This window comes from Phaethon lepturus, unplaced genomic scaffold (genome assembly GCF_000687285.1).
Source record: "Phaethon lepturus isolate BGI_N335 unplaced genomic scaffold, ASM68728v1 scaffold4029, whole genome shotgun sequence".
In the NCBI taxonomy this organism is placed as follows: Eukaryota; Metazoa; Chordata; class Aves; order Phaethontiformes; family Phaethontidae; genus Phaethon; species Phaethon lepturus.
Window position 1 is genome coordinate 1 of NW_010562602.1, and position 18,501 is coordinate 18,501.

At 38.7% G+C, this 18,501-nt stretch overlaps 1 protein-coding gene across 1 annotated transcript; it reads right to left on the reverse strand.

Moving 5' to 3' along the window:
- Positions 1–624: 624 nt before the first annotated feature.
- On the reverse strand, positions 625–18,476 carry ITGA2 (integrin, alpha 2 (CD49B, alpha 2 subunit of VLA-2 receptor); the record flags this gene model as incomplete). The annotated part of the gene is made up of 14 exons (XM_010294302.1): positions 18,299–18,476; positions 17,266–17,357; positions 13,599–13,713; positions 13,101–13,228; positions 11,787–11,935; positions 11,459–11,609; positions 10,852–11,017; positions 9,522–9,595; positions 7,934–8,072; positions 6,348–6,493; positions 5,477–5,620; positions 3,162–3,365; positions 2,231–2,367; positions 625–764 (listed from the first exon to the last, which is right to left on the reverse strand). Coding segments are annotated over exons 1-14 (1,963 nt in total), but the record flags the coding sequence as incomplete, so codon positions are not given.
- Positions 18,477–18,501: the final 25 nt, after the last annotated feature.

The following is an 18,501-nucleotide window of genomic DNA, read 5'->3' on the forward strand; positions in this document are numbered from 1 at the left end:
ATCTTCTCTTCAATCACATAATAATTTCTGTTTTCTTCTCTTCATATTATGACTAATACTCTTTGGAAGTTCACCGTTATTTTATAGCTCACAATCATGAGCTCCTAAAGGCACTATACATAGCACTGAAGCAGTTCAACTGGTGTTATCCATGACATGTTTGTTTAACTAAACAGCTTCATGAGAGGCCAAGGCTGGTCTCAGAAATATTTGGTGCTCTCCCACCCTCTGAAAAGATGACTTTCTCCCTACTGACATCCCCACTGAGCCTATGGAATTTTTTTTTTTTTCTGGAGAAGAAAAGTCTGCATTCTGCTGTTGAAAACAGCAGGTTGAAAAAAATCAGCTTCTCAATAATGACATTTTCTAGGGTTTGATGAACAGCAAGGATACAACTCTCCTTTACACTGTTAATTCCTCACTTTTCAAAGAGTATAGAGCCAGTGATGAAAGTAGGTCTTAAAAACACTTTCTCAAGCACTTAAGTTTTATGATTTTGCCTTTCTTGACATTCAATCTAATATATCTTTAGAATTTCCACTTCTCATTTCAATAATGGACTTTATTTGACTTCTTTGAATAATGAAGAAATTAATATAAGACAAGTCATTAAAATACTCTTACCCACTTGATTATTTCTCTTAGCAGGTCTAAATGTAGCCTGAAAACATATTTTGACAGTTATTTCTGTGTTCTTGTTCAGCAGACTGATTTTCTCAGGTTTAAATGAGGCAATTATGGACACATTTGCAATGCTTTGTGACCTGAAATATATTTTTAAAAGGTTACATGTAATTTTCAAGAGCACTGGGTAACATAGAAGATGTTGTCTATTACAGTCTGTAAATGTAACATTTATTTTCTTGTTGCCAATGTAAACATTTTTAATGGCACTAGAAAAATTATTTTTCTTTGCATATAAGTGGATTTGTTGATACAGTAGCTTTCAGTAATGACAATAAATAATTTATCATGTAAAATTAAAGGATAATCAATGTCTTTATCCTAATGCTCTAATCCTTCCCTTAAGATAACAGAGAACAAAGCCTTTGTCCTATTTTCCCAATAAGTAATCTTCTGCTCCTTTAGGGAAGCTACTGAGCTCTGGGAAGGAAAAGAAGGATAATTCTTCATTTTAATGAATACTCTTATTTTTCGGAAAAACAACTTTCATGTAATTAATCAAGATTTTGAAGAACAGTTTCAAAGGAACCCTGCATGTGAAAACAAACACTTTAATCAAAAGTTAAACTTGTTAATCAGACCAAATGCCAGTGTGAAAGAAAAATAAGCATCTTCATTAATCAAATCTAAATAAATGTGGGTACTCCAAGGAGCATAATTTTCTTTAACGCAACTCCCACTAGCACCAGCAGCAGTTATACTGTGGGTCAAAGATCCAAGTGACCATTCATTTCTAATAATCTTGTTGCATTATGAAGTAAGTAGCAATTCAGTGATGTTTTTCTTCTTACAATGGGGGGCCTCAGGCAAGAAGACAGGCGACAGATAGGAAAGCAAGCTGCATTTTAATTTAGCCCCTCAAGGAAGCAGTGGAAAATACACAGTACTTAGGGAGGCAGAAGATTTGGGTTCTGTGAGCCTTACTTCTTTATTTTTGTGAAAGTACTCAGATTGCTCTGCCAAAGGCCACATGCCAGAAAAGATGGGTTTCTTGCCAGAAATAGGTGCCAACTCTCTTTCACTGCTCTCTTTCCTTACTCTGCAGGACAACTCTCCCCCAGATCAGCCTACCAGCCAGTAAAGGTCACACAGGTTGTGTGGGAAGTGGTTTTATCTGTCTCAGGCTCAGCTATCAAAATTATACTGCAGCTACTGAAGTCGCTGTTACAAATACTCTCAAGCAACTTCCGCTCCCTGCTGCTGCTCCTTCCCTCTGGACCACATGCCTGCAGGGCAGCAGCAGGCAGGGCTGTCTCCTGGCCCTCTCCATCCCTGACCAGGTCCCTCCCAGTGGGCCCCTCCAAGTACCCTGGCTCTGCCTTGCACGCTGCCTTGGCTTTTGATGGTTTGTTGATACATGCTTAAAAAAGGTTTAGTCTAATGCTGTTTTTCAGCTAGCTACAATAGCAGCAATGAGGCAGTGTGTTAGCTCTGAACACAGAGAATGAAAGAGCTTTTTCGTTTGTTTGTTTTGCTGTTTATTTAACTAAATGCTCAGCTTGCATCTGAATCATTAAGTACTTCCTTTCTAAAAGAGTTTACCAACCATAGCAGAACCACATTTCCATCAGCACCAACCGATACATCAGTAATGTCATCGTCATTTAAGTCTCTATGGCCATCTACTGATCTTCCAAAGAATTGGAGCCGTTGTCCAAAAGCAGAATTTGATCCTAGAATTTTCTGTGAAAAAGAGTTTGGTTACTGAGTTTGCCACAAGTGTGCTTAAATCTGTGCTGTGCTTAAGCAGCCTACGCAATGGATTTTCACCGATATTCCCTCTATATGCAATGTATTGTTTAAACAAAATGCCTTCGGGGATCTTTTCTCAGAAGCTTTTAAAGCACTTTTTCCTCCCCTGTTGGAGCAGACAATGAACTAGATTTTTCTGTCTTGGGTGTAGATCAACTAACTGACTGCTCTAGTACTTACTGGAAACTTTTTCCATCTCACATTGAGCAACTCAGAGTATAGGAAGCTTAACAGGACTTCTAACAAGTACCTTCTACAACCAGAAAGTCAGCATGGAAAGTGACATTAAAATTACCATTATATTAGCATTATATAAGATATGCAAAGACCCTTGAAAGTCTTTTCCTTTAATACCACATATTTATAATTTATAGAGCTGGGATTTCTCTAATCTTGATTGCTGTACATCAACCCTAAAAGCCTGAATAATGGGTGTCAAAAAATGTATAGGAAATTAGCTGACTTCATACACAGGTACAAAAAATTGTAAGAGGCTCAGATTGAGCATCTTGCAAGTCCTTTTTCTCTATATGCTTCAGTTATAAGCACCACAATCAGGGCGTGCTGACAGCTGAAGTAAGGAGGGGCACAAAACTTGAAATAAGCCATGAGAATAACAGGACTCCTTTAAAACAATGAAACAGTAGCCAATTAAAAGAGAATCCTGGTTTGCTCTAGCAGATCTAAAGGCACTGAGTACAGCATTATACAATGAAATTAATTACCTGAGAATGTTTGGTACGCATAGTCTTTTGAAATCCATTGTAAATGTAAATTGCTCCAGAGTTTTGGTTTTCCAGTGGTGCACCTATTACAACATCATTAAAGCCATCCAAATCAATGTCTGCAAGCGTTGCGATTGCTGATCCAAAGCGAGCATTTTCTGACCCCTGTGGACCTTCCAAGAGTTCTTGTTGATCCAAAATTCCCTTTAAAAAAGGAAAAAGGAGAAAAAGCAAAAACACAGCTCTAATTGCACCACATCAAACATAGGAGCAGTATCTATGCGTATTGTTTTTTTTTGTTTTTGTTTTCCCATACTCCCCTTGGACTGCTCAGCCCTGAATTCCTTCCCCATTATATTGCCCATTCAGTTTGCATTATGTCTCAGAGTCTTGGCAAGCACTACACAGCAAAATTAAAGCATGCTATGCAAAGCACTAACAGCAAATATAACCATATGTATGAAGCTTAAATGCTCTCACTGTCCTCATCTGACTGTTCTGAAAGTTTCACAATATGTTGAAAAATACAGTTTCCAGTTTGGATTACCGTTTTTTATGCAGAGGGAATGGAAATTATGTAACTGGACATATTTCTTTGAAACAGAAATGGAATTTCCTAACTCAACTAATGCAAAAAACATGTGTCCAAATGCTAAACTCCTGACCTCTGCAGTGCCAATGAAGAAAGAAAGATTGGAGATATTTATAGTTAAATAATCACATTTACACTAGCTTAAATTCAATTATCTGGCAAATATCGTTCTCATTGTTAACCTCAGTTATCATGCTGCGCTTAAAATTTTAGAAATACTGCCAAGTTATTTATCAAAAATGACTAGAAAAGTATTATTTGTGCAACATGTGCAAGTTGCACAAATCCAGGTTCTTTAAAAAAATTTAAATAATTCTTTCATTATTCTTAATTTTAACCTAACATTTGACAAAGACTAAGTGTTGTAAGGATAGTCTGCCAATTTATTCAGTTTTCAAAACATGAAAAACATTCTTTAATTTTTCTTTTTTTCTGTATTTCATGTCTAATTTTACAGCCACAAAGACCAATGCCAGCTGCCAGCAGTACCACCTCCAGCACCTCCATCTACCTTGAAATTGGCTTAGGGTACAGTTTCCTGTTGCTGCAGGATGATCTGACTATGAGCTGCCACTGAGGAGGATGGTCCTTCCTTTCTATTTATTTGATTGCAATTTACCTAGTAAAAGGCCATGTTCTTTTTTCTCTGATGGATGGCAGGTATTAAATGACTTTGCATATCCAGACATCCAATAATTGATTGACAGACTGATCAAAAGTGCCAGATGCTTCAGGACTGTTAATACAGATACTGTGAAAACACCTACTACAGGTCTGAATAAAAAAGTCAGACAAGCACCAGACAAATAAGATAGCTTCACCGAACAAATGGGACAACATGAATAATAGCAACCATCCACTGTGAAAGTCTACGAAACAATGCAGAAAACTTGCAGAAGAGCATTTATTAGAACTGTTTTGGGAATGCTGTTAGGTATTGAACAGGTTTGCCAAAATCAAATGGCAAACTATTAATTAGCAAAAGCCTTGAGCTAATTTTTTCAGAGAAATGGTCCACCTTCTGTTGTATTTGTATACAGTGCCTAAAACCAGGACCAGGGAGCCACCTAGAGCAGCAGGCCCCTGGTCATTAATAGTGCTTAGCTACTAACTTGCTTATTGACTCCACTTTTGCCTGTTCCAGCTGGCTTACTCCCATATTACATGCACAAGCAGCTCTGGAGAAAGTCTGCAGCTTCTCCTGAAAAGCAGAATGGGTGAGATTGCACTGGCAAGGGCTCCATCCACAGTCCTCTATCCAGGCAGGCTTGGCACCATTTACCCCTGCCTTTATGCCACACCCTGGGGAAAAGCACATGCTCCGTTTCTCATTACAAAAACACCGCTCACAATATTTCTAACACTTTTTAAAAGATACACTAAATAGTGACTTAGAGGCTCTGAAAAGATCCAGGGCCAAAGGCTTTTTAGCATGCACATGGCCAGCCTGCTCTGAAAGAAGCTAGCCCTAAGCAATGACGGCTTGAGTGTCTGCTGCACCACTTGGCTGTGGGGACAGGGACTGCTCTTCTGATCACCCTCTGTTTTAACAGAACAGACACTGCCACTAAGTACTCTTGCTGTTTGGACTGCTCTTTCTTTGGTAAAACTGTAGTCCAGGAAGTAACAGTAAATCCCTCCAGCTGCAAATGAAAATATCAGCACTTATCATGGATGGAGAGGCAGGAAGCTGATTCCAGCTTTGCTACAGTGCCATTCTTACCTTTGTGATGGAAAACATGTATACTCTGCCTTCCTCTTTCTTCAGGTCATTCATAAACATTGGTGCACCCACAAGCAGCACATCTGTCACAGAATCCCTATTAATGTCCACTGAACACACCACACTGCCGAAGTAGGAGCCAATCTGAAATCAGTAGTAAGACAGTTGTGTTTGTATGTTGATTTTGTAAAGCATAATGTTTTAGCACCTGACTCAGAAAACTTACACCCAGAAATAGTCCCAGACTAAGGAATGAAACTTCCCATTGGAATTAAATTACTGTATAACATACTCTGGTGTTTGAGGAATCATATACTTATCACATGTCCACTGTTTCTGTCCAGTAGCTGCTGCTATGGCTTTACCACTTGGCAATAAGAATCCAAACAGAGACTAAGCTATGGGAGGTACAATTTTTTTATATCAAACTTCGCACGAAACTACCCAACCTCTGATTTACTTTCAGATTTGTCTTACAAACAAACAAAACCAAAACCATCTAAACTCACTGCTCTTTTCGAAATGGAGAAAAAGAGAATAAGCATCCAAATCTCTTTTGATGTCATCTACTTCACAACTTCTCAGGCAGTGTGGAGCTCACTGAGTTGCTCACAATTAGAAGTGTTGACAGAATGATACATTAAGTAGCTTTGTATATTATCTTTTACCACTAATTGGATGACTTTCTAAAATACTGTTTAAGAACTAAGTTAACTTCACTGAAATAGTCTAGTGGCAGGGAAAAGTTCAAGTGGATTCTAAATGCATTGCAAGCAAGAGGAATTTTCAGAATAAATTCATTGTAATTTACTGCTGTGTCAATAAAAACAGATGCCTACAAAATCTGCATTCATGACCAAATTATACGTGCCTGCTCGCCTCTCTGGGACTGCACAATTGTGATATTACCATCGCTGTCAACATCATAAACCACTACTCTGCCAGTGTAGTTAGATCTTGGTGCACCAGCAACAAAATAGATGGAGCTCTGAGTTGAGAGAACAGCAACAGAATAACCTGGGGAGAGAAGGCAACATTTAGCATGTGTGAGAGATCATTAACTACAAGTTGTCAGCTTGTTGTCCATAAAGGCACGGAGGATGAGTCAATCTGGTATGCTAGTTGCAGAGAAGGATGCTTCCAGACGGGAAGTCAAGGTGTCACATATGCATAAAATTTGCAGTAGTCTTCTGGAGCAAACAATGACACACAGATCAAGTTGAAGCAGGTTTGCAGAATAGCACAGTTTAGCCTATTTAGTAAAACATAGACCACAAAAGTGTCAAGCTTATGAAGTAGATTGGAGAAAGAGTGCAAAGAGTACCCTTGGAATGAAGAAATAAAAAGAAACGTGAGATGAGCATTTGGGCCAGCCGTCAAACTGGGAAGGAACACCTAGCTTCTGCAAAGCTTGCAGCGGATTTTCTCAGAGCTCACCAAACCACAGCCCAGTGTATAGGCTGAATACAACAGGCTATATTAATAGCTTGTCAGCTGAAGGGCTTAGGTTGATGGAACTTCTTTGAACATTTTAATCCTCATCCCCATTATTCTAACATTATTTGCTTTCAGGAAACATCTTTTAATATCTGCAAATATTTTAAACATGTATTAGCACTACAAAGATAGCATTACTACCTATTTTACATTTCTGTGGTTTAATTACAGCAAATTTATTTTAACAGAAGAAACCTAAAAATCATCCTTTATAAAGACTATAGCTTAAACTGAGTTACAAAATCCCAGCGGTTAGGCAGAGTATGTAGGTCCTTGGCTAGCTGCAGGACAATGTGAGGAGTACAGTCTAAAAGGATTATGCCTTGGTCATTACATATACCAGTCTAACTCAGATTTGCATTCAGTCACTGTTTTTCTAGGGACACAACATCATTGGAGAAGAGAAGTTCAACAAGCAACAACAAAACAGAAAACATTTCAATGAGCTGAGAAGACAAACTGAGTGGCTTTATAGGGTCACAAAAACATGTGTCAGAAAATATATGAGGGTTATAAATAAGACCTCTGTTAAACTGCAGCAATATTCCTAAAACTATAAACTGAAGTAGAAAAGGCCAAGAAAAGAGTGAGCACAGATGAAACGACAGCAATTCAATCAACTTCTCATCTACATTTAATTGGGGAAGTACCTACAAATATTAAAACAGAAGGTACCCATAATGATCAGTATGATACACTAAGCAGCCTTCTCAAATCCCATGACTCCTTATGTCTCTGTGACAAAGTCTGATTTTTTTTCACCTTACCACATTGATATGAGTAGAACTTTAAAAACACAATAAAGATTTCACTCCATGAACTGTTGACCAGTAAATAAAATCTTTCTGCATGCAAAATTATTTTAATATTTTCAAATCAGATCTTAGTAGGAGTCTGACAAAAGCAGAATTTCCCAAGTTCTTTAGTATCTTAATAAAGATTTGTATTTCAGCCCCTTACCTAGATATGAGCTATGATTTCTGTCCTGTAGAATTTTCTCGAACACATGGCTTGGAAAAGTGGTGACTCTGTCTGAGGACTCCTGAACTACTGTTCCACTCCAGTCATAGGCCCCAACAGCACCCAGCAGCAGAACATCCTTTAAAAAAGTAAAAACCAACATTTTAGAACTACCTATTTCAGAAAAAGTGGGAGTGAAGCTGAAGTTACCGTAAGTAATCTCCTACATCATTGTATTTAAGGCAGTGATGTACAATCTAATGACTGCAAGCAGTTGACTGGAGCTGCTTACGGTTACCACTTACAGGCAGGACTTTACTGCCATATTAAGAGGGACTATCACCCCTCCAGTACAAGAGGATAAGCGACTGCTCTAGCTCCCAGGGCACTGCAACACAAGATAAAATGGGTTTATTTAAACACTGTGATAATTTCCTAAGCCTGTCCACGCTGGGGCTGGGCTTGCCAAGTCTATGCTTTTATGCACTCATGATCCTCAGAAGACTGGGGATCTGACAAACAAAACTGTAACAAAAAGCTAACGCCCCCTTTTTGCCAACAGCCATGCCAATGACAGCACACAAAACCAGATGGAAAAAGATATGCTTAAAGAATAAAATTTTGTATTATAAGGAGATGAGAACAAAGAGAACAGTTAAATCTAAAATCCAAATTAATATGGCTTATTCTACAGAATACTTAATTCAGAAACACTTAATCTTAGACTTGCACACATAAAACATAGTTCATATTATGCACATTATTAAAATTCTTCACTGAACTGAGATACTGTTATAGAAAGCTGCAGTGAAAATAGTATGCGTAATTTTCCTGAAGAAAGCCCCGACTCTTTCTTCATTTTTGCCATTTCCTAGCATCAAGTTCTTAGTAAGTCAAAACTTAAATTTTTGCAAATACAGCAGACTTTTACAAAATTATTTAATTCACCTTTAAGGCTATGAGAAAGAAACAACCTTCCTGTGTTTTCAGCTGAAAGCAGCTTGAACGACACCTGAATTTTACCAAGAGGATTTATTTGGTCAAGATAATCTTAAAATTGATTAAAAAGAAAAATATATTTGATTTATTATTCTTTCTAATTTCTAAGTCTAATATGCTTTAAACAAATATTATAAATTTTATAAATATTAAATGAATTATTTTAAGACTTGATTTATTTACATCTTGGTGACCGCCTAGAAATATACCAGCTTTACAATATGGATTCAATTCTGAGCTATTCAACTACAAAATACTAACTTGGAGCAACTGACTTTCTCATGCTACGTGAACTCAGAAATCGTTGAAGTAATTGCATTAACACATCTCAAAATCACTACATGAAAGAAACTATTACTCAGCTTCATATATCAATATATATTTTTTTCCTTTTGGGGATATACAGCATCTATTAGAAGTAATGGTATTCAAATAAAAAAAAAAGACACTAATTTGACATTCTGCTTCCAATAAAAAAAATGTTAAAAATGGTCATTGTGTTTTATTAGTCTTATTTTGTTGCACTTCTAAGCATTCATGTCTATGTCATTACATCTATTTGTATCATTAAATAATTAAATTCACATACCTTTTTTTGTGAGTAATATGCACTGAAGCCCACCTGTGACATTTCCATTTGGAATGTATCACCTTGATCTGTACCTGGTAAAATAAATATTCACATGTGGTTAACCCTACAGAACCACACAAGAGATCAAATATTGCTGCCTCTGAGCGTAGCTATATAGGGACTGTATGTTATTTTTTCCAAATCCATTAATTCTGCTAAAACATTTCCAACATTTACAAACAACAGAAATCCAAGAGCTAATAAACTGTAGAATATTTAGAGGATTTAATGGTAAATTGGTAAGATGGAGCCATGATGCTATCAGTCTCTTCCAAAAAATGGCAGAAGATGATGATAAAGATGGCTTGAAGAAGTGCCTGAACAGTGTTGTCACTGTGGCTAATCTCTTTTTATGTTTCCTATGAAGCACTAATAATACACTGAAATTATCAGCTTTAATAACTGTATATTCACAACTTTCAAGTGAATGTTTATTATCATATAGGACTTATAAAACTGTTGTAATTGTTTAAAAAAATAATATGACATTCAAGAATACTCCTTAAGCTAGATGGATGGGACTCAGGTAACACAAATTCAACAGGACTACTAAAAACCCAAGAGGGGGAGCTCATCCGATTCCCTCAGCTTGATTAGCAGCGTGGGTCTGGTAATCAAGTGGATCACCTCCAATCAATAGGTGGAGGTGAAAGAGAGGGGAAAATTTCATCCTGAGCACAGGAAAGCTGCAGCCATGAAAAGCTCTTTAGGCTGAGGGCAAGTCACAAGTCTCTCAAGCATCATCTAAATTTGATTTAAAAAAACTGGCTCTTGGGGGGAACGAAGTGCCTCCGGGTCACCCCTACAGCACCTTCCTCCAAACAGAGGACTTGTGGGTGATGCTAGGGATAGAGCCTGATAGAGGCCACACAGACTGCATTACTGTAGCTTTTCAGTTCTGTAATCGGTAACCTAGTCTTCTGATTTGCTTTTTACATTCACAGTTGCTTAGCATTAACAGAAAAACACAGGTGAATCTGACAAGCATACCTGTACTTCTCCAGTGGTAACAGCTCCAAATACATTTGGATGCATATGGACAAGCCCCCATTTTCAGCAGCAGGGGAAATTTCCCACAAACCGCAGAAAGTAACTTGAAGCTCAGGCTCATTAGGGGTGGGGTAGCTGTGGGAACACCTATGTGACCCAGAGCCCTCCTGGGGAGCAGGGAGCAGCCCCAGCCGTCCCATATTTTCACAATATTATGCTAAGGTGAAGCTAAATAAAATCCTTAGCCCATCAGCTGGGAGAATCTAATCTATTTTTTTAGAGACATTAAGTATTTTACCTTCTATACTAAAAATGCGCTCTCCAAGTGTTCCTGCTTCTTCCAGTAGTGCAGCCTCAGATGACACATTAAAGAAATACTTGTCTGTTGGATGACTAGCAATTCCTTTGATTTCTTTAATTAAGTTTTTAGTATCAAGTTCATGCCTGATTAAGTATCCCAAAACCTTGGGTAAAAAAGAACAAAATAAGAAGAGTGAAGGAAACAATGGTGTTACTCCATTTCCTTCTGTATTAGTGGAGTGAATATTCTTCTACACGTTAAAAAGCGAAAAACAAAAAACAATTACCTTTACTTATATTACTGAATTGCTTATCAGACTGTATTCCTATACAAGGGACCATTCAGATAGGAAAAATATATAAACCAAGGCAAAGAAGAAAACCACTGAAGTTGCTCAGGTAATATTGGTTTTGCTTTATCAGCCATTTAAAGAAAACTAAATTTCACTAGTTCATAAAGATCAATTTCACCTAGTTTCAGTCTCACCAGTGTAACAAATCATACATTATATAGAGCTTGTATATAGAAAATGCACCTTCATACATATGCAAAAAAATGTTCTTTCAAAAACTGCAGTAATATATATAATGATAGTATTACTTACAGCAATGCCAAATCTGGTTATATTGTCTTCATTGCATTTACCTATCACTGTTTTCAAGTTGGAGCCATCGTGTGATTCACCGTCTGTCACAACAACCATTACTTTTGTGGCTGTTGGACGGCCTCCTGATTCAGGTGAGAAGGCATACTGTCTGTTACAAAACATTGGATTTATCACATGTCAATTTATAATGCATAGAATTAGGTATAGATACTGTCATAAATATGTCTGACTTAGAACAAGCTACATCTGTAGTAGATTTGGAAATTAACAATCTGCAATAAGAATTTTCAATTATGCTCTTTATAGCAACACCGATGTGTTTTACCTTGCATTGTCAATGGCTTTGAAAGTATTAGTCAGATCTCCTCCCTTCTGATACGTTCCCTCCATTGCTTTAACAACCTCATCCTTTGTTTGATATGTATTCAAGTTGAACACTACACGGGGATCATTAGCATACTGAATTAAACCCACCTATGCAATAAAGAAATTATGTTAAATTATCATGCATTACAATCAGTTACATAGAATCATGATGTTTACTTATTTGTCAGGTTGGAGCAAAAGATCTGCAGATGTACATGGGGTTATAACTTTCTTTCAACATATATAAAACCAATTAATATTAACACATTCAGAAAGCTAAGAAAGCTAAAATGCTTTTGCATCTTATGTCATTTATTATGGACTACAATATGTTAATGCAAACAATCTGAAGTAGTTGGCATTACATGTTTGCTTGGTTACTTCTGGAACAGCTGATGGATATCAATAATACAGGGAGCTCTGGGAAAAAATGAGAAAATAGCGAAAATTCTACAAGCTGACAGCACTTCAATCTGATCTCTTCTAAGGATATCTTAGAGGTTAGTTACCTGACAGGACTGTAAGCCCTATTTATTTTTAATACAGGTGAAGCTAAAGACATATGCTAAGATGTACATTTAGCATGAAAGAGAAACAGAGGAGAAGACACTAAAGGTGAGGTTCTGAAAGCACTGAGCAGGAAGCCTAGCTTTTAAGCACCTCACTTCCAAAGTCGCCCAAGGAAGAAGGCAGCCTTTGGGAGAGAGATTTCCAGCACCCCAGACTTTGTCCCCAGAACTGTTTATGGAAAATGGACAACTGTAAAGACAGAAAATGTTTAAAAAAAAGGCAATAAAATTTTCCTTACCATCACCAAATTAAAAGGAACAAAGAACTCAAAGATCAGACAGTAACCAAGCAGGAAAAACTCCCATTTTACAGATGCAGCAGTTGGAAAGTAAGAGCCACATGAAAAGCCCATAAAAAATCTGTTCTACTTTTACCAGATCCCCACAGACTACATTTTAATTCCTTTTACACCTAATGCATGAAAGAGATCTTGCTCCACTAGATATAACTCAGACTTCTATTTCAGTTGGGTTTATGTTTTGAATCAAATTCCTAATCCCTTTGGAAACAGGTTAGCTATGAGAAACTCCCCCCCCAATACCAAAACATACATACAAGACAACTGCGTAATCTGTGGCTTTGGGGGAGGTACTGTAGTTACACTAAAGCACACTTGGTTTCCTTTAAAATTGCTAATAAAAGCCATTGCCTTTTTTTTTTTTTTTCTCTTTTTTGGTCTTTCTCAAAGATGTCTTTGACTTACCTGGGTTTTGTTAAGGCCAATGTCTAAGCCCTGTACAAATTTTTTCAAAAATGCCCGCACTGCATCCCAGGGATAAATGCTGTTTGACTCATCGCAAACCACCACAACATCTATGACAGAGGAACACTCTAAAACAAAAAGAAAAAGTGGAGATTAAATGTATTTTCAGTCTCAATATACTCCCAACTCTTTGGCTAAATCCAGAGGTGCATATTTAGGTCTCACACGGGAAGGTTTTGGCAGAATGAGGACTCAACAGAAGCAAATGCAGATTTTGAGCCTGTGCTGGTGCAATGCCTCTGAACTCTGAGGACTGAGTCCATATTCATATCAGCACTGGGTCACGACTTGTCAGTCCTTACACGTGAACCACAGGACTTTGCTATTTGCACATACATTTAAAAAAAAAATCCCAAATTAAGAGTCCCCGACACAACATATCTTGATTTTGTTTGATATGTTTTTTTAATTGAATCTGTTTTGCACATGTTGCCTTACTTTGAACAGCAGGAGAAAAGCTTCTTAGGATCTGGAAACTTGGACTGATTTCAGAACAGACTCCTGTTGCGTAGTATTGGCTTCCACACTGCTGTGCCCACAAGGGACCACAAGTCTTTAAAAATAACAACAAAAAGAAACTATAAAAGTAACAAACACTTGTCTCACTATATCCGTATACAAAACCACAGTAAGGAGGACTACAGGCATAAAGGATCAGAGATGCTCTCTTGGGTTATCAGGCTAAATTCCTTGCAATCACAGTGACAGTGTAACCCCTTTCCTTGACTTTCTCATTTAAAAGCATTTCCTATTCATGATCATCCTAGTCCCTATTTCTGCAACCTGGACCCTCCAGACTACACAGGCTATAACATCTAGGGAGTGTGACTTGGTCTGCAAGGAATCTGTCCCACTTCAAGCCACCTGCTCTACAAACCATGGGTTTAAAACTAGGGTTGGTATTTGCACATGGCTTATACGCGTGCAGAGAAGTACTTCCACTAACCAGGAGGTGGCATCCGAGCCATGAGCATGCACACGGCTGCAACGGGCAGAGAGGCGCTTTTCTTGCAGAACGTCCGATCACCACCAACAGTGTGACCAGACTGAACAGTTTTGTGACCAGTGCGCACACGGACAGGTTTATTAATTTGGGAAACCCTTTCCCAAGGGAAATTCACTTTGCCGAAATATTTACACGTTAAACTTCTTCATCACCTCCTGCAAGGGTGCAGCCTCACAGTATGCACTGTCCTACTTGGCTGCAGCTGAAAGGAGAAATTTGGCCCTGGCCTCACATATCCCTTCGCTACGTGTTTCATTGCCTTCCGGGGAAGATAATCTCGCTGCTTTGCTGAAAATGATCTCTGTAAAAAGAAACGTTTTCAGCTGGATCAACCAGCTGGTTGCATGACAGCCACACCTCTGATGATATTAAAAGGATTTTTACAAAAGTACCTAGATAAAAAAGATACCAAGACAGTATTTTGTCATGAGAATATTTGCAGAAGATGGATTTTCTTTTTAAAAGAAAAATCATGTTAGAAACTCAAGTAAAAAAACTATAACCTCTATATAACCTCCATCCAACAGTTCTGAAAGAAAGGATAACTTCATTACATGTGTTTTCTTACTGCCCTATCCAGTCAGGAGAGCTTGGAAAACAGAAAATGCATGATCTCTATTCAGGACTTGAAGAGAGTTTTACTGGAAAAGATGGATATTTACAGAGGTGAGAAGTACAAAATAAGTCATCTATATTGGTAACTATAAAGCTGGAGGAGAGTTACTAGTCTTTATATTTTTAATTTAAAGTTCTTTTTAGATCAATCTCATTTGCCCATTTTCTAGTTTTCTTCTGTATTAGTGGTAACTCAAAATCATGCTTTTAATCTTGGACCAAAAAATAGAAGTGTTCTAATAAACTTTGCTGATCTTCACTTTAAAAAAAACAGGAAAAGCTGTTAAGAGTCAGAAATTTAAGATGCATCATTAATGCAGGGGAAAACTAGGAGATCACATATCAAGAACTGATGAACTTGAGAAGTGGAATATTAGAAAGGGGCATGGACTTGCCCATAAAGACTAATGTTAACAAATGCGGACATAAACTGTGAGCTCACTGAGTGGGAGAGGAGCAGACAGATTGGGCATGGGCCAATTGCAGGGTGACCATAAGCTTTCAGCCAGCATGCAAAGCAAATATGGCCTAAAGAGAGGTGACAAGAAGCACTGGAGGTTGAGACAGGAAAGTACCAAATACACTACGTAGTGCCTTGGAGAGGCTCATGTGGAATACAGCATAGATCTGGCCATTCATGTTCAAAAGAGGTGTGCTTTAAAAAATGCATTTCAGGCAAAAACCTGTTTGTTTAGCAAAGCGAAGGACAAAGGAGAATGATTGCAGGGTGTTAAATACATGTAGGGACTAAAGGCACAGAGCTGCCCCAAGAACAAACTGATAGAAACTTAAATCAGAAATCCGGAAAAAATGTGTTAGCCACCAGTGAAATTCTTAACGACCTTTCCAACAGGACTAAGCATGCCTCAGAAAAATGTAATGAGCATGTCGAAATGACTGCCCTGTACTTCGGATACCTGTGGGAAGCAATCGCACGGCATCAAAGAGTTGAACCAGCAGAACGCAGGAGCTATGGCACAGACACGCCAGGCTGGGTCACGCTCCAGCCAAGCAGCCCAGGGATGCAGTGGACTGGCGCAAGCAGATGGAGGCTGAGAGAGAAGCAGCCACAGGAGGAAGGAGCACAGTGAGCTGGGAGGAGGAAGCCCTGAGCGTGACCCAAACCACCCATCACAGAGGCCAGCTGCCAGAAACAGAATCTCCGAGCAAAGTCCTGGCTGGCAATAGCTTGCAATTATGAGCAGACCGTCTCTGCTTGTTGTCCAATTCTTGCCACAAGTAATTCATGGGCCTTTTGATATTTGTTGAGGCTGAGTCACAGATAAGCACCTGTCTCCAGTACCCCATTCTCCTTATGTCAAAAAAAACTCCTTTAACCAAAGATGTGGCTAACTTCATGTCTTAGCATTCAGTTTTGGGGTTTTTTTTTTTGTTATTTTATGCAATTTAAGGAGACCCAATCAGTAACGTATGGATGAGGAAATTCTTTTTAACTGGCAGAAGTTCAAGTATTGTTAGAAAATACAAATTTTTCTGCATGAGATGTTTTAAACCACTGCACTTACTGATACTGATTAAAAGTAGGTATGCATGGGACAGTATTAACGGTAATTAAAGGCATTATCCAAGAGACAGAATAAGGTTTTTTTTAATCAGTATCTTCTCAAACAAACAAGAATACTGTTGCTGTATTTTGAAGTTATAATTAACTTTAACTCCAAGAGAGTTGCTGGAAAGATTGGAATGAGACCTACTTTTAAGTACTTCAGTGAACTGGGCTACATGGTAATGAAGATAATAAACATTTGAATACTTTTGTGATTACTAGACAATGCAAGAGAAAATAAAAAGCTTAAAGTAAGCCTCAAAGCTCATTGTTTCACTTGATTACTGCACATGCTTACAATGCATGCATCAAACTGGAATACACCTACACTGCAACAGTTTTCATGCTTACGGTTAAGACTGTAAAAAAGCATATTAAACAGGCATTAGCTTCCTTTCAATTATGAAATCTGGTTTACAGGCTCCAAGGAGAGTGGTTTGCAGGATATGCACATAGAAAATGCATCTTCCTTCAGCTCACTAACCAAATAAAACATGTTGCAGATGTACAGGACTAGAAATCCTAACATCTCAGGAGAACAGTCACTATTCAAGTCTGTATGGTGGAGGAGAGATCCTATACTGTCTTTTGAAACCATAATCGGAACTCTGCTACAAGACTGCCTTAAAGATGACCATGGTGGAAATATTCTTGCCTGATTTAAATTACAGAATCTTTAATTACATGCCCTTCCATAGGATATTTAGATAAATGATGGAGAGAATTCTTAATTTTCCTGATTTTGGACCATAGGTTATGACAGTGGAATGGAATATTTTAAAATATGCAAAATATGTATTAATCTATGCTGCATAATAAAATACATTCAGCTTGGACTAATCAAAAAATGTGGAGAATTATAGTTTCTTCATTCTCCTCAGGAATTTGTGTGTACTGAACACATCCTTGATACGTACCAAAAATCCTCCTGTTTTTGAGTTCTGTATCAGAGTCAAGCCAAGGTTCATGTCATCCTTTATCTCAGTCACATTTGGAATATTTATTAAAGCTGAAATAAAAAGTAATTAAGTAACAACAGCACAGTAAATAAGATGTAGAAGCAATTTAGTACGTTACAATTTATTTTTGAAAGCTTTATTTCTCAGAACTTAAGACACCTTTTCCCAATGGCTGCACTGGATTCTGAGGCAAAAGCTAATCTTTGTAAAAAAATTGCTAACCATTAACTATAGACATGAATTAAGTATCGCCATTTAGAGTACCTGCCCTCAAGACTGCTGACGGCAAGACACAAGAAGAAAAGGTCTACCTATTGAGTATTTTTGGCTGGCTGAGTAGCTGCAGCTGAGCAGCTACTGTTACATTCCTCAGGACACCAGACTCCTCTGATCCAGTATCAGGCTTTAGACAAAAACCTGGAAGGAGCAGTGGAGGCCAAAAATGTTCTGCACCACAAATAAACATAAAGTAGGCATCTCAGCACACTCTGCTGCCCCATATCTTCACTATATCCAAATACACAGAGGAAGAAAAGGCTTCATATGATATATATTCACTAAGTGCTCTTCAAAATGAGAATGTAACAAGTGTTAAGTTATGTTAAGAGCAAGGCGGCCTCCTCCAGCCGGTCTGGGCCAGGACACTCCTGCCCAGCCATGGGAGCACAGCCCAGCTCCCAGGGACCAAGGGCCTCTGCCCAGGCTGAGGGCAGTAGCACCAGTGGAGAAGCTGAGCACGTACCTGAGACATACACAGAGGCACACAACGAGGACCCTGGCAAGGCCGGGCACACAGACTGCCACAGACAAGGCGTTGCCTTCAGCAGCACCCAGGTACAGGGTGAGCTCCTCCCGGGCCGGCAGAGGCCGGCGCTCCCTGGCCCAGGCACACACACGCAGCCACGCGCCGGGTTCACAGGCACATGCACATTTGCAGATCCTCCAAGTACTGGCACAGCCTCTCTGTCTTCCCTGCAGCTCCCCTACTCACCAGCTGGTCCAGCCCGGTGCTTGTGCTGGACATGCACACACACTCGTCCCTCATGCACCCTTGCACATTTGCAGGTCCTCCAGGGTGTACCAGCACGGACCCTCCACCAACCTGATACCTGGACCTGAGGCCCCTCTAAGCTGACTGGTCCAGCTGAAAGTTTCATAGAATCAATCATAGCATCATTAAGGTTGGAAAAGACC